The sequence below is a fragment of the Saccopteryx leptura genome, chromosome 2, assembly GCF_036850995.1.
Source record: "Saccopteryx leptura isolate mSacLep1 chromosome 2, mSacLep1_pri_phased_curated, whole genome shotgun sequence".
NCBI classification, from domain to species: Eukaryota; Metazoa; Chordata; class Mammalia; order Chiroptera; family Emballonuridae; genus Saccopteryx; species Saccopteryx leptura.
The window spans coordinates 185,048,134-185,070,523 of NC_089504.1; the positions used below are offsets into that span (position 1 = coordinate 185,048,134).

Below are 22,390 nucleotides of genomic sequence, written 5' to 3' on the forward strand. Positions count from 1 at the left end.
CTCCCTCCTTCTACCTCATCTGGCAGCAGAGGGTTGGAGCATATGTCCCAGGGTCAGCCTTTTCTTCCTCACCACACACAACATGATGACTTTCACCCCACCCACCTCTCCAGTGCTGGAATCCTTCTTCCTGCCTCTGAATTCTGGCTGTAACCAAAGCTTGAACTATAGGAGTGGCTGGGAGAGGAAGAATAAAAATGTGATTGAGGGGAGTCGCTGGGGAAATGACCCCTCTGGTCTTTGAGGATCCAAGGGAAACCCTTACATCTTGAAGGGAAGGACTAGGAGGTCAGTCCCCACAGGGAGCCATTTAAACTGTTTTTGAAGACCCCTTTTCTTTGAGCACTGGCTTCAGGCCAACATTTGGAACTTGGCCACGCTACCAACGACCCCCCTCCCTTGAAACCCAGCCAGATTTCCTAGTGTGAGAAGACTCTTCCACTCATGCTATGACCTTCATCGGTCCTCGCCCAATCCCTAACAACTGAGAAGCTTCCAGCCCTGATGTTTAGTCCGGTCAGTCAGCTTGGAGCTTGCTAACTAAGTCTGAAAGAGACCTCAAATAACAGGGAAATGAGTAGAGAAAAAGAACATGGAGCCTGACCAGGCGGTGGCGCAGTGGATAGAGCGTCGGACTGGGATGCGGAGGATCCAGGTTCGAGACCCCGAGGTCGCCAGCTTGAGTGCGGGCTCATCTGGTTTGAGGAAGAGCCCACCGGCTTGGGCCCAAGGTCGCTGGCTCCAGCAAGGGATTGCTCAGTCTGCTGAAGGCCCACGGTCAAGGAACATGTGGGAAGGCAATCAATGAACAACTAAGGTATTGCAACGCACAATGAAAAACTAATGATTGATGCTTCTCATCTCTCTCCATTCCTGTCTGTCTGTCTCTGTCTATCCCTCTCTATGACTCACTCTCTGTCTCTGTAAAAAATAAATAAATAAAAAATATTTTAAAAAGAAAAAAGAAGAACATGGAGTTACAGTCATTCATTCTAAGGGAGAATAATCTGGGTGGAAAACTGTAAAAACAGATGGGCAGAAAGAGATTTCAAATATCAAGACTCATTCTCCAGATATGTGAGCAGCTTCTCTCCCTCTCTACCAAAGGCAAGTGGGGTTGACCTTAAACTACAGGGGAAACTAAGGTTAGACAGTAAGTAAGAACGACCCAGACAATGAGCAGCTGGAAGTTGACCCTGGAGAGGTCAGCTGCAGTCCGCAGATACAGGTACCCATGTCCTCCGTTCTGCTCTAGGGCAAAGGGACAGCCAGGATGCAGAAGAGGATGGGGCCGATGTCTGCAGAATCCTGGCAATCTTTATACTGATTGTGAAAATGTCAGATGGTTGTGCCAAGCAGGGTGAGGGTAATACAGGATGGGCCTGGCATTCTCCATGAGTCAGCCTAATCTTGACATTTGCAGATTCACCACTGAATCTCCCAACACCAACCCCCCTCATTAGCTCCTGACCTTTTTCATGTCCCTCAGTCCTCATTTTCTAGTACCACTTGCAACCCCTGCCCTTCTTTGCCATGTCCCACAGCTCTGGGAGTGAGGCACCAGGCATCTTCCACTCTGCCTCTATTTTGCTTGCTCACTGCAGTTCGAAGCTGGAGCCAGAGTGGGGGAAGGACTGGGCCAGGCTGTCCTGTGATGCTCTCACTCTTCTCACTCCTATTGATCAGCCCATTTCTGGAATGCAGCCTCTTCCCAAACACTCCTCCTCCCCTGCCAGGATTCCCTTCAATTCATGTCCAAGCTGGAAGGGCATAGTGACAAAAGACAGGGCCTCCTCTGCTGGGCTCTCTCCCACGGTGTCTGCAGTGTAGTGCAGTGGTTATGCTCAGGCTTTGGGATGGCCTGAATTTGTATCCTAGTTCTACTTTATTTTTTTTAGAGAGAGAAAGAAGGGGGGAAGGAGAGAGAAAGACAGAGGAAAGATGAACATCAATCTGTTCTTGTCTGTCTCCTGACTGGGGATCGAACCAGCAACCTCTGAGCTTCAGTACAATGCTCTAACCAGCTAAGCTATCTGGCCAGGGTTCTTAGCTCTACTTCTTGTGAGCTCTGTTACTTCACTGCTCTGTACCTAAGATTCTTCATCTGCAAATTAAGGACAATTTATAAGATAGTTCTAGAAATTCAATTAATTAATATATGTAAAATGCTTAACCCACCATAAGTACTCAGGAAATATTGGAAAAAGAAGTTATAATACAGCCTGACCAGGTGGTGGCACAGTGGATAGAGTGTCAACCTGGTACACTGAGAACCCATGTACAAAACCCCGAGCTTGCCAGCTTGAACAAGGGCTCACCAGCTTGAGCATGGGATCATAGATGTGTGATCCCATGGTCACTAGCTTGAGCCCAAAAGTCACTAGCTGGAAGCCAAGGGTCACTGGCTTGAGCCCAAGGTCCCTGGTTTGAGCAAAGGGTTACTGGCTCAGCTGGAGCTCCCCCATCAAGGCATGTATGAGTAAGCTATCAATGAACAACTAAGGTGCCACAACAAGTTGATGCTTCTCATCTCTCTCCCTTCCTGTCTGTCCCTGTCTGTGTGTGTCTCTCTCTCGCTCATTTGCTCGATAAAAAAAAAAAAAAGAAGTTATAGACATATAAGCATAGACACATATATACACAGAATAAAACATTTTTATTCAGAATTTTTATTTTGGTACTTAATGTTCTGCTTTATGCTATCATTTTTACTCACTAATTTTTTTTGTTTTTGTTTTTTAATTTTTCTGAAGTTGGAAATGGGGAGGCAGTCAGACAGACTCCCGCATGCGCCCGACCAGGATCCACCCGGCATGCCCACCAGGGGGTGATGCTCCGCCCATCTGGGGCGTTGCTCTGTTGCAACCAGAGCCATTCTAGCGCCTGAGGCAGAGGCCATAGAGCCACCCCCAGTGCCCGGGGCCAACTTTGCTTCAATAGAGCCTTAACTGCGGGAGGGGAAGATAGAGACAGAGAGGAAGGAGAGGGGGAGGGGTGGAGAAGCAGACAGGTGCCTCTCCTGTGTGCCCTGGACAGGAATCGAACCCGGGACTCCTGCACGCCAGGCCGACGCTCTACCACTGAGCCAACCAGCCAGGGCTCACTAATTTTTTTATGGTTGTACATCTCCCAGGATTTAAGATGCTACTCTGCAAATAGCTGAATAAATCAAGCAATCAGTAATCCTCAACTCTTCCTCAGGAAATTCAAAAAAATGTCTTATTCTAACTCAACACACATTTTTCCTCCCCCTGCCAAGTAGATGTGATAAAGTCCGTTCTCAACTATGTAAGTGAACCACAAAATAAGAGAATTCCAAAGTTGGAAATAGCTTTAGATATGGTTTAGTCCAATGATTATCAACCTTCAATGCATTTTAGAATCACCTGAACAACTTTTTAAAAAATACTTACATTATCTGACCTGTGATGGCGCAGTAGATGGGGTGGCAACTTGGCACGGTGGGGTTGCAGGTTAGAAGCCCTGGGCTTGCCTTAGTCAGGGCACATACAAGAGGTAGACACTGCAAGTTGATGCTTCCCGTTCCTCCCTCCCTTCCTCTCTCTCTCCTCTCTCTAAAAAGTCCGTAAGTAAATATTTTAAAAATATATTTATGTCTGGGCTCCATTACTCAAAGATCTAGTCAGTTAATTAGTGTAGGACCAGGGCATTCTTTAAAACTCCCCCAGGTGAGTCTAATATTTAGCCAGGGTTGAGAATCATTATTTCAATTCAATCCCCTTATTTTACTAAGGTGAAAAAGCAATCCAGAGTGGGTAAGCAACCTTCCCAAAGTCACCCAACATGTTAGTACCTGGTGCACCAAAAGAGACTGTGGCAATAGCAAGAATATGTTGATGGTGTTAATATTTTTTTCTTGTGGGAGTTAATCCCAGAAGCATTTTTCTTAGTTCAGAGAAGTGTTATAAAATTTACCTTTTACTTTGCATTTATTTTTTTAATTTATTCATTTTAGGGAGAGGAGAGAGAAAGAAGGGGGGGAGTAGGAAGCATCAACTCCCATATGTGCCTTGACTAGGCAAGCCCAGGGTTTCAAACCAGCAACCTCAGCATTCCAGGTCAATGCTTTTATCCACTGCACCTCCACAGGCGAGGCTAGCTTTTACTTTGATATCAACACTTACTCTTCTGGCAAAACTGAAATGGCTTCACATTCCCTGACTACAGAAGGACAGAGATGGAATCGCCCATTACCGCATATAGCCAGTCAAATTAACAAAGCTGTCTAAGAGGCCGCCAAAAGTTCTGAAAATGCTGCTTGTCTACAATGAGCAACCAGCGCTGAGGATCTCAGTGGTGCTGAGAGAGGGCTGGAAAAGAAAGGGAAGCAGTTCTTCCAGAGGGAAGGAGCTGAGAATCAGCTGAGAACATGCCGGAGGTGCCAGGAAGGAAAGGTGAGGAAGGAAAAGAATTTCAATGAGTCCAGGGAGCCTCTGCTCCAGCAAGAACCAAACCATGATGGACAGCCTGTCAACATCAACGTCCCCTCTCCCAACATACACCAGAGCCTGAGATACAAAAGAGATGTTAAAATTGGCTCTGCAGACCCTGGCCAGTTGGCTCAGTAGTAGAGCATTAGTCTGGTGTGTGTATGTCCATATTCAATTTCTCATCAGGGCACACAAGAGAAGCAACCTGTAGTGCCAGTGGCCAAGGCCAGGCAGGTCCACATTGGATTCAGTCAGATGGTAGAAAAACTGCGGAGCCAGAAAGCACTGGCCATCACCATTTAATAAAGTCTTGCAACCAGCCTGACCTGTGGTGGCGCAGTGGATAAAGCATTGACCTGGAAATGCTGAGGTCGCCGGTTCGAAACCCTGGGCTTGCCTGGTCAAGGCACATATGGGAGTTGATGCTTCCAGCTCCTCCCCCCCTTCTGTCTCTCCTCTGTCTCTCCCTTTCCTCTCTAAAATGAATTAAAAAAAAAAAAAAAGTCTTGCAACCAGCAGATGAGCAAACAGGCGGGGAAAACCTCTTCTCAGGCAGCAAGTGAAGGAACAGCGAAACAACCCCGCACAGTGGCGGGAGGGCAGTCAGACAATCCACAATCCACCATCCGCAATACCCCTCAGCACAAGCACCCATAGCTTTACATAGACTATATGTGGCGAGGCCACATGCTCACGCACTAATCAGGCAAAATGCTTGAAGCCAGTAAACCAGCAAGCAAGCCTAACACATCTGTTATCCTAACATGACCATCTGCTTCTCCACCTCTCTCTCTCTCTCTCTCTCCCTCTCCATCTCTTTCTCTCTTCCCTTCCCACAGCCATGGCTCCATTGGTTCCAGCACAGTGGCGTGCTGAGGATGGCTGGGGGAACCTGCCTCAGACGCTAAAAATAGTTCGGTTTGGAGCTTAGCCCCAGATGGGCAGAGCATCGGTTCCAGTCGAAAGGTGCCGGGTGGATCCCTGTCAGGGCACATGCGGGAGTCTATCTCCCCTCCTCTTACTTGTAAAAAAGAGAGAAAAAGTTTTTTGGTTCTGCAATATGAGTGGTTCCAACGCTTACCAAAAAGTGAACCCTCAATAAAAACAAGAGCTTACCTGCCCCCAGACCTCTAGTATCCCCGTTCCTCCCAACCAAAATCTACACTATCTGCCAAACTTATCTTTAAGAGGGGCGGTTCCTGGCCTCACGTGACAGTGCGGTCACGTGACCTGGGCCCCAGCAGCAACCAGGAGTGCGATCCAGCTCCTGGAGTCCAAGGGGGCCGGGCGTGTCCAGTCTCGCCACCTCCATCCAGACGCGACCATGCTGTCCCGCCTCCTGAAGGAACACCTAGCTAAGCAGAATGAACGCAAGGAGCTGCAGGGTGAGCCGATCTCGTGTCTGTCGTTTTCTTTGCTGCGGCGGCCTCGCCTCAGCTCGGAGCCTGGACTTTGAGTTATGGCCCAGGTCCAGGGGAGAGCGCGAGCGAGTGGGCACGGGCGTCAGGGGGAGGGAGACTTTTTTTGGAAACTCTGCCCCAGTGCCAACAAGCTCTGGTCCCTTTAGCAACACTCCGGTCTCCCTTGGGAATGCCCCTGACGCTCCGCCTCCGAGGCCTCCTAGTCCCGCCTCCAGCTTACGGAATACTGTGCCGATTGGTCCAGGCAGCCTCTCGTCTGGAAATGGGAAAGGGACGCTCCTGAAGGGAGGGTGGATGGTGGGGACCCGACCGAAAACCGACTCGTAACGACGGAAGTAGGCATGGGGCGCTTGTTTCCTGAACGTGGGCTCGGAATCCCGGATGTACAAATCCTTAGGCCAGGAAAGTGGGAAAAGGGTGCCTGGGAGTCTGGAGTCCTGGACACTGCCACTGACTCGTTAGCGTCACTGGAATAAGTCGCTTCCCTTCTCGGGGAACCAGCCCTCCTCTCCTCTAAAATGGAAGGTGCTTATGTTTGGCGAAGTCCTTTTCGGCTCTGGCACTCTGAGATTAGTTAAGATGTTCCGCAATTAGCAGAACAGTACTGGATGAGTGGGAAACCTTCAACACCACCCCTTAAAAAAATCAAGTCGCCACTCCAATCCCTTTCCCTTCCTCCCGCCAGAGAAGAGGAGGCGAGAAGCTATCACTGCAGCGACTTGCCTGACAGAAGCTTTGGTGGATCACCTCAATGTGGGGTAGGAACGTCTTCCATCGACACCAGCAGCCCCCCTCCCCCAAGTCTAGGCACAGGCAAGGTCTTGCCCGCAGACTTCCTTTGAAGGGATAAAATATTCCACTTATTCCCTTACCCTCTCCCCACCTTGATTAAGTATATGGAGAGAGGCTTGAGTCAGCTCTGACCGGTCACATTGGGCGGGGAGTTGCAGCCGCAGTCGTTTGAGAAGCAGCCAGATTTCACCCCGCCCCTCACAACAGCTTCCCTGGTGCTCACACTTGATGCCATCTCCCCACCTCCCTTCACCCGTCCAAGTCCAGCTGTCACTTTGGCGGGCAGGAGGGCCCCCTCCTTCACCACAGCTTACTACCTTCTCCTTCTCCACCTCCCACCCTCTGACAGGCCTCAGGAGCAGCTGCCAGAAAAGAGGTGGCACAGCTAGTGAGAGTGAGGGCCAAACCTATGCCAGGAGCTACAGCAGAACCAGTCTGTCTTTGCCCTTCCTTCTGGGTCTCCAGGGACCACCCCCTACCCCAGTCCTAAATGAGAAAATGCCAATAACAACCGAAAACTTGGGAAGGAGCAAAGAATATTGTCTCTTAACCCTGAGTGACCCAGGAGAGTGGAGATAATTATTTGATAGGCTGTCTATTGGGAGAAAGAAGAGGGTAGGATGCCTTCCACCCCAAGGCAAGTAGAATAGCTTAGTTGTGGATCCAGAGACTGAGTCACCCAAGTGAGCCAGGCAGAGGCTGTGGTCTTCATTACTCATTTCTGGAGAAGAAAAGGCTGTGGTTGGGGCCTCTGATCTCTCTCCCCTCCATGCCTCTCCCCTCTCAGTGTGAAGGATGGCAAGCACGAGATCAGTAGGAAAAACTGGGATTTCAGTAACTCTCAGAGGAATCTTGAAACTTTGGGAGCCCCTTGCTTTTACTTTCTCAGCTCCCATACCACACCCTACTGTACCCAGAGAAAAGGAACAGGGTATACCCCCTCTCCTCCCTCCTACTTTGGCACCTCCTGGCTCTGTTGTGAGGTTGGCCCAGGCTTCTCCCTCTCTTCTTCCTTTGCTAGGGGCCACCCTACTTTCAGAGGGTAACTAAGCCAAAACCAGATTAGAAAGGGTTTTGTATTGCTGCCCACAGCTTCTCTCATTCCCAGGAAAGGAACACAAAGGCCCTGTCTATCTCAGCCCCAGTCAGGTGTCCTTCCCACTCTCCCCACCCCCCCACAATCCCATACCCCTCCAGCCCCCACAGATTCCAGTGGGTGGGGGCACCGGATGTGGTCTCCCAACTGTTCTAGAGCTTTGGGATGGGGAGTCAAAGATTCATCAGCCAATAAGAGAGAAGAATTACTGTGCAATTGTTGCAGAAGGGATAGGAGGAATGGGGGCGAGCAGGGAGTTGAGGATACCAACTTTGTGGCAGCGATAACTGTAGCTAGCACCTTTATTGAGGAGGAAAGAAAAACTATTGTAGAAACCAGAAAGAAGAGAGAAAGTGTGTGTGTGTGTGTGTGTGTGTGTGTGTGTGTGTGTTTTCATTCATTTGAGTGGGCGAAAGGAGAAGGGTTGGGAAAGAGACTGAGAGCCAAGAAGCAGTCCTGGGGAGACCTTCTCTTGACCCTGAGTTCCTGGGGAGAGGGTTGCTCTTCCACCCCACCTCAGCTTCAGAGGGCGGACCAAGTTTTCTTCCCAATTTCTTGCACAGATCTCTGGGCTTCCAATTGCTGCCAAATGTGTCCCTGCTGCTGGATTTTTCCCAGCTTCCCCCGTACTCCCTTTTCCTTCCCACGTCTTACTCAGGGATATCACCCCCTACAGATTATCCCTCACTTCCCCCACCCAGCTCCAGGAACTCCTTTGGGGGTTAGGAGATGGTATGTTTCTAGTCACCTCCCAGCTAGGGTCTCCTGGGAATCCTGGGAATGGGAGGATGGAGCTGGGTTCATTTGCATGCACTAGTCTTGTTGCATCACATCCCCAAATGGTCAAAGTCATGAGGTTTTCCCCAGCCTGACCCCTGGCTGGCCTCCCACTCTTGCAGTGGGATATTAGTCCTGAAGACCACTCCCACTAGTTGGGTGAATTGACCTCCTCCAACCTCTAGTGTGGCTCAGGCCTACATGAACCAGAGAAAGCTGGACCATGAGGTGAAGACCCTACAGGTCCAGGCTGCACAATTTGCCAAGCAGACAGGCCAATGGATCGGTATGGTGGAGAACTTCAACCAGGCACTCAAGGTGGGCCACACTCCCTATATCACCAGCTCCATCCTGGGCCCCCACTGTCTGTCTCCAGTAAGGTCCCCTCAGGTCTAGGGTTACAGACAAAATGGGGATGGCCCCAAAACCCCATCTATGCCCTGGCCAGATAATTTGGTTGGTTAGAGCATCATCCCAAAGCACAAAGGTTGCTGGTTCAATCCCTGATCACAGCACATACAGAAACAACTCAATGTCCTTGGTCTCTTTTACTTTCTCCCTTCCTTTCTCACTGAAATCAATAAATAATGATTTTAAAAATACAGTGTGTTCATAAAGTCATGGTGCACTTTTGACCGGTCACAGGATAGCAACAAAAGACGATAGAAATGTGAAATCTGCACCAAATAAAAGGAAAACTCTCCCAGTTTCTGTAGGATGATGTGGCAGCATGTGCACATGCGCAGATGATGACGTAACACCGTGTATACAGCGGAGCAGCCCATGGCCATGCCAGTCGAGATGTGAACGGTACAGAGGAAAGTTCAGTGTGTTCTGTGGCACGCTAAATTCAAGTCCGTGACCAAAGTGCAACGTGAATATCGGCACGTTTATAATGAAGAGCCACCACATAGGAATAACATTACTCGGTGGGATAAGCAGTTGAAGGAAACCGGCAGTTTGGTGGAGAAACCCTGTTCTGGTAGGCCATCAGTCAGTGATGAGTCTGTAGAGGCTATATGGGATAGCTATCTAAGGAGTCCTAAAAAATCTGTGCGTGAGCCCACATCAAACTGCACTGAATAGGTATGAAACTGGGAGAGTTTTCCTTTTATTTGGTGCAGATTTCACATTTCTATCATCTTTTGTTGCTATTCTGTGACCAGTCAAAAGTGCACCATGACTTTACGGACACACTGTATATTTTAGGCCCTGGCAGTTTGCTCAGCAGTAGAGCGTCATACAGGCATGTGGAAGTCCCAGGTTCAATTCCCAGTCAGCACACAGCAGAAGTAACCATTTGCTTCTCTACCCCTCCCCCTTCTCTCTCTCCCTCTCTCTCTCTCTCTCTCAGTCTCTCTCTCTCTCTCTCTGTCTTACCCCTCCTGGAGCCATAGCTCATTTGAGCAAGTTGGCCCTGGGAGCTGAGGATGGCACCATGGCCTCACCTCAGGCACTAAAATAGCTTGGTTGCCAATCAATGAAGCAACACCCCAGATAGGCAAAGCATCACTCCATCAGGGGCTTGCTGGATGGATCCCACTCGGGACGCATGTGGGAGTCTTGTCTCTCTACCTCCCAGCCTCTCACTTAATAATAATTGTATTTTTATATTTTTTTATCTATGGCCCCAGTCTCAGAGAGGTTAGAGAAAGAAATAAAGGTAGTTGGTGGGTCCAAGCAACCTTTGTAAGGGATGGGTGGAAAGTGCCCCCATTCATCCACTAGAGCCAAACTATACCCATCCTAATTTAAGACTCTCACCCCTTCCCCTTCCCAGGAAATCGGAGATGTAGAGAACTGGGCTCGGAGCATTGAGCTGGACATGCGTACCATTGCCACCGCCCTGGAATACGTCTACAAAGGACAGCTGCAGTCTGCCCCATCCTAGCCCCTCTTCCCTCCCCATCTACCCCACTCCTACCCCCTCTGCCTTCCCATGGGGCAGGAGGGAGGCTAACAGGTCACAAATAAAACTCAAGCCTCCATTTCTCTGTGGCACATTTCAAAGAGCTGCTAGCTCAGCATGGGAAGTGGGAGTGGAAAGGTTTCCATAAGGGACAGGCACCTTTTGGGTAGAGGGTGGATGAAACGAGCTTCCTCTTACTAGCCCAACAGTCTTTCCCTTCTTGGGCAGGTACATGTGCCTGGGGGTAAGCAGAAGTTGGGAATTTTTCACACCTCCTCAGAGAAGGTCCCAGTGGGGACCTTACGCCAAGCATACTAACACAGGACTTCAGTTTACTGCAGAGGAGAAATAAGACAGGGAACAGGCCAGCTCCTGGCTCTGGCACTCTGCCTCTCCACATGCTCATGGCCTCTCCCAGCCTGGTGCTAAGCTGTGTCATGAGTCTGGACCAAGTGGGAGATCAATTGCTGGGCATGGGGGCACTTCAGGTCTGGGAAGGAGGAAGAATGACAGGTCCAATGTCACCAACAGGGAGGGGCAGCTGCCATACTTGATAGACTCCTCTGGGAGTCTATGACAGGGTCAGGAACCCTGGCTGGAAAAGATAGCCAAGAAGGGTGTCTGGGCATGCCTGATCTGTGCCAGGCCCTGGCTTCAGCAGACTTCAGCTTTCCTGACTCCTCCCAGCCCCCCGCCTACCCCTCCCCACCCCGCATACACTTAATACCTCTGACACCCAGTCCACCATCTGCAGACTTTGGCTTCAGCTGTAGCTTGTGTGGGAGCCTGGGAAGACTGGCAGCAAAGTCCCTCAAACAGCAAAAGCAGCTCCCAGTGTAGTTCCTGCTAGCTTTCCCGAAGGAGGTAAGCAGGGTACTGGGAGCAGGGTGCTAGGAGAAGGCTTGCAAGACTTACATGTATTGATAACTCAAAGCTTTAAACTTAATGTGCTTCCTCACATATTCTTCCCGTTAATCCCCCACAACTCCCTGGTGGACATGGTGGGTGTTAGTCTCACTTGGCAGATGAGAAAACAGGTTCAGAGATGCAGTGAGATACTCAGCTTCACACAATAAGTTTGGGGTCATCAGGAGTGAAATGCAAGGCTCTTTGCCCTGTATGTGTTTTCTAAAACAAGGCCCAGCTTACATTTAGAGAGTTCAGATGTCCTTGGTTTAGCAGGAGAGAAGAGTTGATAGCAAACAAGATCTCTCTTGGCCCTGGCCAGTTGGCTCAGTGATAGAGTGTCAGCCTGGTGTGTGGATGTCCCAGGTTTGATTCCCAGCCAGGGCACACAGGAGAAGCGACCATATGCTTCACCACCCCTCTCCCTCCTCTTCTCTCTCTTTCTCTCTCTCTTCTTCTCCCACAGCCATGGCTTGCTTGGTTCGAGCACATTGGCCCTGGGCACTGAGTATGGCTCCCTGGAGCCTCCACCTCAGGTGCTAAAAATATCTCAGTTGTGAGCATGGCTCGACAGGGGTTGCCGGGTGGATCCTGGTCAGGGTGCATGTGGGAGTCTGTCTCCGTATCTCCCCTCCTCTCACTTGGAAAAGATGGAGAAAAAAGAAAAGAAGAAAAAGATCCCTCTGCTCCATACAGCAGGGACCTGGCTCAGCAGGTTTTCATTAAGTTACCCACATAGGGTCTGCCCACATCCTTGCTTTGCCTATAAAGTATAATTTGCCATTTATCTGCCGAGCAGATAATTTCTCAAAATGCTCTGACCAGAGACTTCAGCTAAGGAGGCTATTGGAGGCAAAGGCTTGAGCGCCAGAGTAAACTACACAAGTTTTCCCGCCCAGCCTTAGCTGCTGCCTACAGATCACTTCAGCTCCAGCCATGTGGCTGCCTCTGCTGCTGGGAGTCTTACTCTGGGCAGCACTGTGGCTGCTCAGGGACCGGCAGAGCCTGCCCCCCAGCGATGCCTTTGTCTTCATCACCGGCTGTGACTCTGGATTTGGGCGGCTTCTGGCACTGAGGCTGGACCAGAAAGGCTTCCAAGTCCTGGCCAGCTGCCTGACCCCCTCAGGGGCAGAGGATCTACAACAGGTAGCCTCCTCTCGTCTTCACACCACCCTGCTGGATGTCACTGATCCCCAGAGTGTCCAGCAGGCAGCCAAATGGGTGGAAACATATGTTGGGAAATCAGGTGAGTATGGCTGGGGCCACTGGGCTCGTGGGTTGTTCACTCACAGGGACTGTGGGAAGCCAGAGGGTCTGTGAGGGGAAGGGGCAGTGCTCAGGTCCTCCGCGATGGAGAGAGGCCACTGGAATGCCTCCCCTACCCTCAGTGTGTCTCACCTCCCCACAGGGCTTTTTGGTCTGGTGAATAATGCTGGTGTGGCTGGTATCATTGGGCCCACACCGTGGCTGACCCAGGAGGATTTCCATCGGGTGCTGAATGTGAACACACTGGGTCCCATCAGGGTCACCCTCACCCTGCTACCTTTACTGCAGCAGGCCCGGGGCCGGGTGATCAACATCACCAGTGTCCTGGGTCGCCTGGCAGCCAATGGTGGGGGCTACTGTGTCTCCAAGTTTGGCCTGGAGGCCTTCTCGGACAGCCTGAGGTGAGGGGGCCAGGGCCTGGGCTCCCAGCCCACTCACAAAAGGATTAGTGTCTGCCCTGCAGAGGTGATTAAAACATGTAATGGAATAATTCACAGGAGCCAGTTTAGGGCTCAACTTCATGAGTTTGAATCCCAGCCTCTCGTGTGAGCTTTGTGACCTTAATAGGTTAGTTCTCTTTACCCCAGTTTATTCCTCTTCTGCTAAGTCAGGATGAGAACACCTACCTCATGGGGGCTGTGAGTAAAATGAGGTACATGTAAAGCTCCAACAGTACCTGCCACATAGAAAATGACCCCAAAAGCCTATCATTATTAGTGCTGTTACTAAAAATAAATATTATGATGAACTGATACCCCTATCAGGGAAGGTATTAATACCCTTAGAGTAACATAACTTACCCAAGACCCCTGGGACTGTCGGCTAACCTACCGAGCCTGGTCATTCTGTTGTGCTCCCCCTCATGTTCAGACAGTCATGTTCAAAGTCCAGGAAAGCACAGTGGAGACTTGACAAGGATGACACAGGAGCAGGGTCTGAATTTTTAACAGAAGTACAAATCGCCCAAGCCAAGCCCGTGTTCTGAAGGAAGCCTGTCTTTGTTACCATCACTCAAATAATTTCAATATCGATTTTTATCTGTATCCCCTTTAATTTTTCAATTGGCATCATGGAACACATACTTTATACTTGAATTTCTGCCTCTGTGCCAGGGGTGTTAGATGTATCTCCACATTCCTCCCAGTAAATGCCAGTTTTCACCTTCCCGTCTAGCACTCAGGACTCAGCCCTGTGCTTTGGGAGCTGGGAATGAGGTTCTAAGTCTGGAATTGGCAAACGGTGCTTCAGAGGCCAGACCTGGCCAGCCGCCTATAAGCCAATAGTGGTTTTTAAATTTTGTAATGGTTATAGAAGTACCCACATAATATAGTTTTTAGTCCTGCCGTACCAAAAGTATTTACTATCTAACCTTTTAAGAAGTTTGCTTTTGCCTGACCTGTGGTGGTGCAGTGGATAAAGCGTCGACCTGGAAACGCTGAGGTTGCCGGTTCGAAACCCTGGGCTTGCCTGGTCAAGGCACATATGGGAGTTGATGCTTCCTGCTCCTCCCCCTTCTCTCTCTCTCCCCCCTCTCTATAATGAATAAATAAAATCTTTGAAAAAAAGAGATAAAAATATATATATATATAAAAAAAAAAGAAGTTTGCTTTCACCAGAAACCTATGTACTCTTATTTTGTTCAATTTAATTTTCTAAATAAAATTTTAAAAAAGAAGTTTGCTGACCCCTGCTCTAGGTCATAAAGAGGACATACAGGAAAACAAACTGGAAATACCTCCTTCCCTCTGTCCCCCTTGCCCCCATCCTAGGGCAGCAGGGTACTGTCAACACCTGTCTCTGGTCTGATAACTTTCCCATATTAGCCTCCCACCCATGTTGCTGAATATCACCTCCCTCTACGGGCAAGAACCCAGAAACCGCCTGACTTGTGCTGGCACAGTGGATAAAAGCATCAACCTGGAACGCTGAGGTCTCTGGTTCAAAACCCTGGCTTGCCTGGTCAAGGCACATATGGAGTTGATGCTTCCTGCTCCTCCCTTCTTCCTCTCTCTCCCCTCTCTAAAATGAATAAAGTTTTAAAAACTAAAAACAAAAAAAGAACCCAGAAACCTCCCTCTGCCCCCACTCCAGGAGGGACATGGCTCCTTTTGGAGTACGAGTCTCCATCGTGGAGCCTGGCTTCTTCCAAACGCCTGTGACAAATCTGGATAGTTTGGAGAACGCCCTGAAGGCCTGCTGGGAACGGCTGCCTCCAGCCACACGGGCAGACTATGGGGATGCCTTCCTTACCAAGTGTGAGTAGCTGGGCCTGTTTGGGGGAAGAGTGCCAGAAAGGTCAGTCCTGCACCAGCCTGCTGGGAGGAAGTAGGGAGGGCAGTCAGGGAGTAGGTGAGGGTGAAAGGGATGCTAGAGATCCCCAGTTTGGGGAGTGGGACTAAAGATCCCTCTCACCTCCACGGGGCAATGAGCCTAGGACCCAAAAGAGGCCTGAGATGGGCTGGAGTGGGACAGGGGCACTGATTACAACCATCCACTGGGCTGTAGACCTGAAAGTGCAGCAACGTGTCATGAAGCTGATTTGTAACCCGGACCTGACCAAGGTGAGCAGGTGCCTGGAGCATGCCCTGACTGCATGTCATCCCAGAACCCGCTACAGCCCAGGCTGGGACGCCAAGCTGCTCTGGCTGCCAGCCTCCTACCTGCCAGCCAGCCTGGTGGATGCTGTGCTCACCTCGATCCTTCCCAAACCTGCCCAGGCAGTCTGCTAAATCCAGCCTCCCAGAAAAATATTGTTCCTTAAGTACAAGAATTTTATTTCTGTTCCCACCCTGCTACTGCCCAGTGCCTGGCACAAAATAGACTCAATAAATGTCTTAAAAAAAAAAAAGGTAGGCTTGGCCTGTGGTGGTGCAGTAGATAGTGTCAACCTGTATTTCACACTGGTTTGAAACTCTGGGCTTGCCTTTAAGGAACATACAAGAAGCGATCAATGAACAACTAAAGTGTTGAAACTATGAGTTGGTATTTCTCACTTGCCCCACACACACACGTAAAATCAATAAAATCTTTTATAAAAAACTGAACAAAGGAGGCCCTGGCCAGGTACCTCGGTTAGTTACAGTGTCATCCCGATGTGCAAAGGTTGCAGGTTCAGTCCCCCATCAGGGCACACACAAAAAAAGAAACGTGGGTGGACAGAAATGAAGTTGCTCTATTTAAGTTCTAATACCCTTTAGGCTGGTATTGCTCAGGGTCTCTAACCTGTTCTGTGCCTGCAAAACAACTAGCACCACTGGAGGCCACAAGTGGTGATCTTTGAAGCTGTGCCTAAATGGCCACCAGAGGGCACTATTAGATGTTTCCTTTATTTTCTACATAACATTTTAATTCAGTATTTGGAGTGGGAATGGCCCTTACATATTTTTCTTGGGGGGCAAGGGAAGGTAGTGAGGAGGGGTCAGGGCCACACTGGGTAGTTTCCATGTTAGAAAAGGTAGCATCCACTTAAATTCTCTATTATCTAATCTAAGTCAAGAAGGATGACAATGGCTTCACAGGTGTCAGAGCAACTTATTACCACCCTGAAAGGAGCTAGTATTGGAGAGGGGGTTGCTAAGCCCTGAGTTAGAGAGAAGGCCAGGAAGATATCCATGTTAGATGTGGACTGGCCTCTCCCAGATAGGACCTTTGTGGGGAATCCTTTTGATTTCTACAGGAGATAGCTTCATGAACACTGCAGCATTGAGCCTGGCAGCCCCTGACTAGGAGACAAGGAAAACAGTAGGCCACAGCCTCCTCCCAACCCCCACTTCCTCAGCCAGCTCAACCAACGCCTTTCCCAAACACCCCCCAAAACAGGCCTTTGTTATCTAGAGGTGCAAATGAACAAGGTCCCAGAAAAGGGATCAAGTATCACTCATTAAAACAAACAGCCTGACCAATGGTGACACAGTGGATAGAGTGTCGGCCTGGGACACTAAGGACCCAGATTCGAAATCCCAAAGTCAAAGGCTTGAGTGCGGGTTCATCTGGCTTGAATGCCACCAGTTCACCAGCTTGAGCGTGGGGTTGCCAGCTTGTCTATGATCCCATGGTCGCTGGCTTGAGCAGGGGGCCACTGGCTCCACTGGAGCCCCCAGTCTAGGCACATATGAGAAGCAATCAATGAACAGCTAAAGTGATGCAACTACAAGTTGATGCTTCTCATCTTTCTCCCTTTTTATCTATCTCACTGTCTCTGTCTCTCACACACACACAAAAAAGACAAACTGAGACTGTCTTTTCAGTCTGAAAAAATAATCCGTTTAATTGAAAAATGTGGAGTATACAACCCCACTCTCCTAGATGAGGGGCTGACCAGATCCTCTACATCACCTCATAGCCACTTTGGATATTCTTCACAAGGCAGCAGGCAAAGACAATTCCCAGGACCTACAAGGAAAGATAGGAGGGTTGAGAGGAGTCAGAAGGGCCAGGTACCCCCATCCACCCAAGAGATCCCAATCACACTCAGGTCTCCCCTCCCCAAACCACCCTCCTGCCCACTGCCCCTATTCCCCAGATGCCCTAGAATGAGTCTCAAGGGCACCTCTCACCTCCACAAAGGCAATGCCCAGAGCTGCTGCAGCCACCACCAGCACATTGCCCCTCAGCCAGCCCCCAATCTTCTCCACACAGCCCTGAAAGGTGGCAGGCACACAGGGCAAGAACACCATCAGAAACTGCCTGCCCGTCTCCCCTGGTCCATCAGTCTATACCTTTTATCCCACCCCTAACATTCCCAGGTCCCCTCCCCATCCCTGATCCCCAACTTCTCAGACTCCCAACCCTCTCCACCTTCATCCCTGGTTCCTGTCACCTCTTGAAACATTTCCCAAGTCCCCTGCTATCTCGTCTCAGCCTCCTCCCTACCTCAGTATGGATTTCCTTCACAGTGAAATTAATCCCACAGCCCTGAGTGACATTGACGCAGCAGGAGTCAGGGACACCACCCTTGGGCTCAAGAGGGATGGTGTCCCAATCTGTGTAGTTAGCCGCCCCGCAGCATTTGAACTGGGGGAGAAGAGAGATATAGGAGAGGTTGTAGAGTGGACCTCTATCTTTAATATGGATGTAAGAATCTTCTGCCCCCACTACCCCTGTTCCCAGCAACCCCACTCACTTCTTCCTGCATCCTATCCAGGATCAAAACTGTCTTGTTCTGTTTAGGATAATCCTTCATCCGCTGCCGGAAGTCCTTATTAAACTCTGACATCACCTGGGAATAGGGACATTGAGGTCAGAATTCAGGGCACCTGAATCTCAGAGCAGTCAGGCCTCTGAGGCAGGGCCCTCCTCTTATTCCCTGTTTACCTTGTCTCTAAACACATAGCCAGCAATGGCTGCGGCCACCTCCACCAGCAAGATAAGAGATAGGAAGATGACAAACTGGAAGCATAAAGGACAAGAGTCAGGTTTGGAATCTTAGTCTGCTATGTCCCAGCCAGGCTCTGAAACACTCACAAAGGTTTTCCAGGCCTATCCACCTCACCTCACCCACCCTCCTGAGCCTCCTCCACAGAAGTGACCTTCCAGAAGTCCCACAGCACACTCACCGTGATCAAAAGACAGTAGTTCTCCTTGCAGGCCCCACAGCAGCCCACAATGGCCACCAAGAAGAGGAAGGCACCCACTGCAATGATGACCGCAGGCAATATAGAGCCAGGAGTGGCCCCCTGGCTGATAGTCTGACTCAGGACGTACTGGGCCCCTATCCCCACAGCGATCAGTCCCACCGCACAGGCCTGCAAAGAAGGTGGCTCAGGGTTAGGCCAGCCCACAGCCCATCACAGCGGAGAGCAGTGGGTGCACCCAGGAGACAACACCATCCAGGACAGAAAGATTCTCACCCCTCCAGGAAACTAGACTACGGGGAAGAGGATGATCATCCTTGCCCACAATTGGATCAAATGCAAAAAGAGAAGTTCTCAGAAAGTCTGGACCCCGGGGCATGTTCCTAACCAAAAGCAGTGCTCCTCTCACTATCCTTCATGCCCCAACTCATCCCCATCAGCTGTGAACAGGGTTGCTTGGGCCAGCCAGGCCAGGAAAGAGAAAGGGGCAAGAATGGTGTGCCCCTCCCTAGACAAACAGTGGCCTCTCAAGGCAGGAGTCCAGGGCAGGAGTAAACTGAAGTGAGAAGAGCCCTTCTGCACCTGAAAGCAGTTGGGAAGAGGGAATAGGGAAGAGGGATGATGGAATGGAGAGGAATGAAAGGGAGGAGAGGGGAGAAAAGGAAGAAGAGGGTGGGGTAGCCCTGTGGCATAGATAGCATCAACGGTTGACTGGTTGCCCCACTAACCCTATCACAAGTGTTGGGTCACCAGGCATGAAGGGCCAGGAGGGGTTAGGCTGAGGGTGCCGCGCATTCTAGCTGGACGCTCTCACGCAAACCAGCCTCAAAGGTGTCTGAAGCCTGGAGGAGGAAGTGGCCGTGCTATCTTGGGGCAGTTCTCCAGGCTTTCCTTCCACATCTGTTCTCCAGCTGCCTTAATTCTTGATTCCACAGAACATCACACTCCGAAGCCAGGTCTCCCCGCATCCCGTTAGTGCGTCTCCTTCATCCCCCTCCACCCCACTCACGCAAAAGGCCAGCAGAAAAACATAGTGCAAGATCTTGACACATTTCATTCCTCCTTCCACCGCCATGGCTGCTGGGCCTGAGGCAGAAGGGAGGGTAGGGGGATTAGAACAGGTCGAGGGGGCCCTCGCTTTCCCGACTCCCCGCCGGCCCTCGAAGTCTTCCTTGCTCGATCCCCATTTCCGGCCCCGCCCATCCGGAAACCCGCGGTCTGATCCACGTCTCCCAGCCCCTCTTCCCTCCGCCCGAACCGGGTGGGGGCGACCGCTGCGCAGCCGGGGCTCGCCCGCCGCCCGGGACAGATTCGAAGATGCAGGCAGGGGCGAGAGCCTCCTGCCCGCCCTCCGCCGCCAGCGCCAGGCTTGAAACACCCCCTCCCCGCCAGACCGGTTCCGAAAACGGTCCTCGACCCAAGCCCAATGCCGATCACGTTTCCTGCTCTCCGACCACCCCTCAAAAAAATAGGTGCGGCCGGCACCCCCACCGCACCCTGCCCCGGCCCGGCCTCGGGAACTTTTCTAAGTTGCGAAGCGAGGGCCTCGGAGTGGCCGAGAGCGTGGCGCGTCCTCGGAGGCCGGAGCAGACCAGGAGGAGGGGGCTGCCGGCGACCTCCCGGACCCCGCAGTGGTCCTGCTCTGCGGCCTCACCTGGGCTCCTAGAGGCTGTTCGCTCCTCTCCCGCTGCGGCTCAGGGTCTCTCTAACTGCGCCCCCCACCCTGGCTCCGGCTCCGGCCCCGCCCGCCGCGCGGCCCCGCCCTGGCCTTCAGCCCCAGCCCCCTCCACCGCCCAGTGGCCGCCGATCTCCCTCATGTGACGCGGGAACAGCTGCGGCCTTAGTCACCCTGCAGCCAAGGGGAGGGCCGAGCCCTACGCTGGGTTAGGGCCACGTGGGCCCCGACTTGTGAGACAGCGCCTACCCCCAGCCGAGGGAGGACACCAAAGGCAGAATCTCAGGGTGCCTAGAGCTCTTCTGGCGCCCCCAGCCCCGTGCCAACTGGGGTAGGAGAACAGGACGGAGCGCCGCCAACTTCTCTCTCGTTCAGGGAAGCAGAAGAGGGCATGTGAGAGAGACCCAAAGCAAGGATGAGTGCCCTGGCCGGGCAGCGGAGCTAAGGCAAAATTACAAGAGGTTTGGCCTCTGGCCTCCTTGTCCTACTTCCAGAGATCCCACTTGCTTCCGAATGCTCCATCTTTGTTCCAGCCCCACTCCAGCCCCGCCTGCAGAGGGCGCTTTTGGCTCCCTGGGATGGGGTGGGGCCAGAATAAACACTTCCAGAAAGTCCCCAGTCTCACATCCTGGGAGTCCCCCAACGTTCTAGAATGGGTGTTCCTGCCCCTCTCTGTTAGTCCTTGCTCCATTTTGTAAGGCTCCTGAGTGGTGGGCTGAGAAGGTGAGGAAACCGTTCTACAGGCCTTCCCACCCAGTCAATCATGATCCTTCAGGTTCGAGTCCCTCCCTCTGGGAAAGGACTAACAAGGTCTGTGTTTCCACCACTCTTGAATCAGCCTGTCATGATGGAGACACGGGGATGGAGAGGAAGGCCGCCATGGCATATATATCCCCTGGATTAACCCCTTCTGTCCTAGCAGACAGGCCTTCTCACTTCACAAGGCAAAGCCAGGTGAGGGCTGGAAGGGGAGGTAGCAAGTTTAAGCTGCCTCCCTCCCTTCTGGGCTTCAGTGGTCTCCAGAAGGAGTTGTGTGCGAACAGGCCAAGTACAGATCAGCCAGCACATTCCTACTCCCCCAGCCTGGGCCCCACCCCTTAGGTTTTTCTAGGGTCATGCCTTAGGAACGACTGTACTTCCTGAATCTTGTGTGTGTACACAGAGAAGAAACTGCAAGAGCAAAAGGAAGGAGATCTGGGCTGGGCTGGAAACCAGTTTCCAGGATCATAACCTTCCAGCAAGACACACCAAGCCCATTCTGGACCTTTCTCCCCAGTGATCACAGCAAGCAGGCTGTGGAGGAGGATCAACGATACTGAAGAAAGAAATATTCCGAGTTTCTTTATTGCACTGCCTCTGGATGCCAAGCATGTGCTAGGCACAGCGGTGGGAGGACAGCAAGGCGGGGAAGACAGTGGCCCCGCCCTCTGCCAGCAGGCAGAAACAATCCCACACTGATGGGGAACAGAGGCTGCTGGCTGGATGAGCTCAGAGCAAGGGACAGGTGATGCCTCAGCCCAGGGAGAAAAACAAAAAAGGTGGTGTTTAGGTCCTGGCCGGTTGGCTCAGTGGTAGAGTGTTGGCCTGGCGTTAAGGAGTCCTGGGTTCGATTCCCGGCCAGGGCACACTGGAGAGGCGCCCATCTGTTTCTCCACCCCTATCCCTGTCCTTTCTCTCTTTCTCTCTCTCTTCCCCTCCCGCAGCCAAGGCACCATTGGAGCAAAGTTTGCCCGGGCGCTGGGGATGGCTCTATGGCCTCTGCCTCAGGCACTAGAATGGCTCTGGTCGCAACAGAGCAACTCCCCAGATGGGCAGAGCATCGCCCCCTGGTGGGCATGCCAGGTGGATCCTGGTCGGGCGCATGCGGGAGTCTGTCTGACTGCCTCCCCGTTTCCAACTTCAGAAAAATACCAAAAAAAAAAAAAAAAAGTGTTTTGGAGAGCACCACAGAGGTAGGTGGTGCTCTCCAAAGTGACTTTAGAGGACAAGGAGTCCTGACCTGTGGTGGCGTAGTGGATAACAATTCGAAACCCCAGGCTTGCTTGGTCAAGGCACATATGGGGGTTGATGCTTCCTGCCCCTCCTCTGCCCTTCTCTCTCTCTCTCTCTCTCTCTCTCTGCTCACCCCCACCTCTCTAAAATGAATAAATAATAAAAAATTAAAAGAGAAGGACAAGGAAAGGGACAATTGTAAAAAGAGAGTAATTTGCAGCTCCCTGGCAGGTTGGGATTGGGTAGCTGAAAGACTTCAGAAAAGATGTGGTGAAAGATGGGCAGGAGGGAAGGTGGTCTGAAGTCAAGAATTTTTTTTTTTTTTTTTTTTTTTTAGAGAGAGGAAGGGAGTGAGAGAGAGAAACATCGATTTGTTGTTCCATTTAGTTGTGTATTCATTGGTTGCTTCCTGCATGTGCCCTGATCTGGGATCAAACCAGCAATCTTGGCAGGTCAGGAAGATTCTCTTACCAACTGAACTATCCAGCCAGGGCTGAAGTCAAGATAAAGAAACTTTAGACACATAATAAAC

The 22,390-nt window shown here is 51.2% G+C and overlaps 3 protein-coding genes across 6 annotated transcripts; 2 read left to right on the forward strand and 1 right to left on the reverse strand.

The window, feature by feature from the left end:
• Nucleotides 1–5,671: 5,671 nt before the first annotated feature.
• BLOC1S1 (biogenesis of lysosomal organelles complex 1 subunit 1) lies at nucleotides 5,672–10,547 on the forward strand. Of its 2 annotated transcripts, none has more exons than XM_066369706.1 (4): nucleotides 5,672–5,836; nucleotides 6,558–6,630; nucleotides 8,723–8,855; nucleotides 10,318–10,547. In XM_066369706.1, exons 1-4 carry the CDS (start codon nucleotides 5,776–5,778, stop codon nucleotides 10,426–10,428), a joined length of 378 nt encoding a protein of 125 aa, XP_066225803.1. In that variant the 5' UTR covers nucleotides 5,672–5,775; the 3' UTR covers nucleotides 10,429–10,547. The 2 variants fall into 2 exon arrangements, with proteins under 2 accessions (XP_066225803.1, XP_066225805.1); XM_066369708.1 differs by lacking the exon at nucleotides 5,672–5,836 and adding an exon at nucleotides 6,158–6,397.
• Nucleotides 10,548–10,917: 370 nt separating this feature from the next.
• RDH5 (retinol dehydrogenase 5) lies at nucleotides 10,918–15,457 on the forward strand. 3 transcript variants are annotated; one of them, XM_066369703.1, is made up of 5 exons: nucleotides 10,918–11,310; nucleotides 12,152–12,598; nucleotides 12,761–13,019; nucleotides 14,710–14,873; nucleotides 15,124–15,457. In XM_066369703.1, the coding sequence occupies exons 2-5, from the start codon at nucleotides 12,289–12,291 to the stop codon at nucleotides 15,345–15,347; spliced, it is 957 nt and encodes a 318-aa protein (XP_066225800.1). In that variant the 5' UTR covers nucleotides 10,918–11,310; nucleotides 12,152–12,288; the 3' UTR covers nucleotides 15,348–15,457. The 3 variants fall into 3 exon arrangements, with proteins under 3 accessions (XP_066225800.1, XP_066225802.1, XP_066225801.1); XM_066369705.1 differs by having other exon boundaries at nucleotides 12,178–12,598; XM_066369704.1 differs by having other exon boundaries at nucleotides 12,252–12,598.
• A 1,401-nt stretch (nucleotides 15,458–16,858) lies between these two features.
• On the reverse strand, nucleotides 16,859–19,999 carry CD63 (CD63 molecule). Its single transcript, XM_066369709.1, has 8 exons — nucleotides 19,846–19,999; nucleotides 19,201–19,277; nucleotides 18,174–18,362; nucleotides 17,932–18,006; nucleotides 17,741–17,836; nucleotides 17,491–17,631; nucleotides 17,175–17,258; nucleotides 16,859–17,010 (listed from the first exon to the last, which is right to left on the reverse strand). The coding sequence occupies exons 2-8, from the start codon at nucleotides 19,264–19,266 to the stop codon at nucleotides 16,945–16,947; spliced, it is 717 nt and encodes a 238-aa protein (XP_066225806.1). The 5' UTR covers nucleotides 19,267–19,277; nucleotides 19,846–19,999; the 3' UTR covers nucleotides 16,859–16,944.
• Nucleotides 20,000–22,390: the final 2,391 nt, after the last annotated feature.

Coding starts and splice junctions, on each gene's coding strand:
- BLOC1S1 (XM_066369706.1), top strand. CDS start 5,776: ATGCTGTCCCGCCTCCTGAAGGAACACCTAGCTAAGCAGAATGAACGC. Junction 5,837..6,557: donor TGAACGCAAGGAGCTGCAGG/GTGAGCCGATCT, acceptor TCCTCCCGCCAG/AGAAGAGGAGGCGAGAAGCT. Junction 6,631..8,722: donor GTGGATCACCTCAATGTGGG/GTAGGAACGTCT, acceptor TCCAACCTCTAG/TGTGGCTCAGGCCTACATGA.
- CD63 (XM_066369709.1), bottom strand. CDS start 19,266: ATGGCGGTGGAAGGAGGAATGAAATGTGTCAAGATCTTGCACTATGTT. Junction 17,632..17,740: donor TGGATAGGATGCAGGAAGAA/GTGAGTGGGGTT, acceptor CTTCTCCCCCAG/TTCAAATGCTGCGGGGCGGC. Junction 17,011..17,174: donor TGGGCATTGCCTTTGTGGAG/GTGAGAGGTGCC, acceptor CTTTCCTTGTAG/GTCCTGGGAATTGTCTTTGC.
- RDH5 (XM_066369703.1), top strand. CDS start 12,289: ATGTGGCTGCCTCTGCTGCTGGGAGTCTTACTCTGGGCAGCACTGTGG. Junction 12,599..12,760: donor AACATATGTTGGGAAATCAG/GTGAGTATGGCT, acceptor ACCTCCCCACAG/GGCTTTTTGGTCTGGTGAAT. Junction 14,874..15,123: donor GGATGCCTTCCTTACCAAGT/GTGAGTAGCTGG, acceptor ACTGGGCTGTAG/ACCTGAAAGTGCAGCAACGT.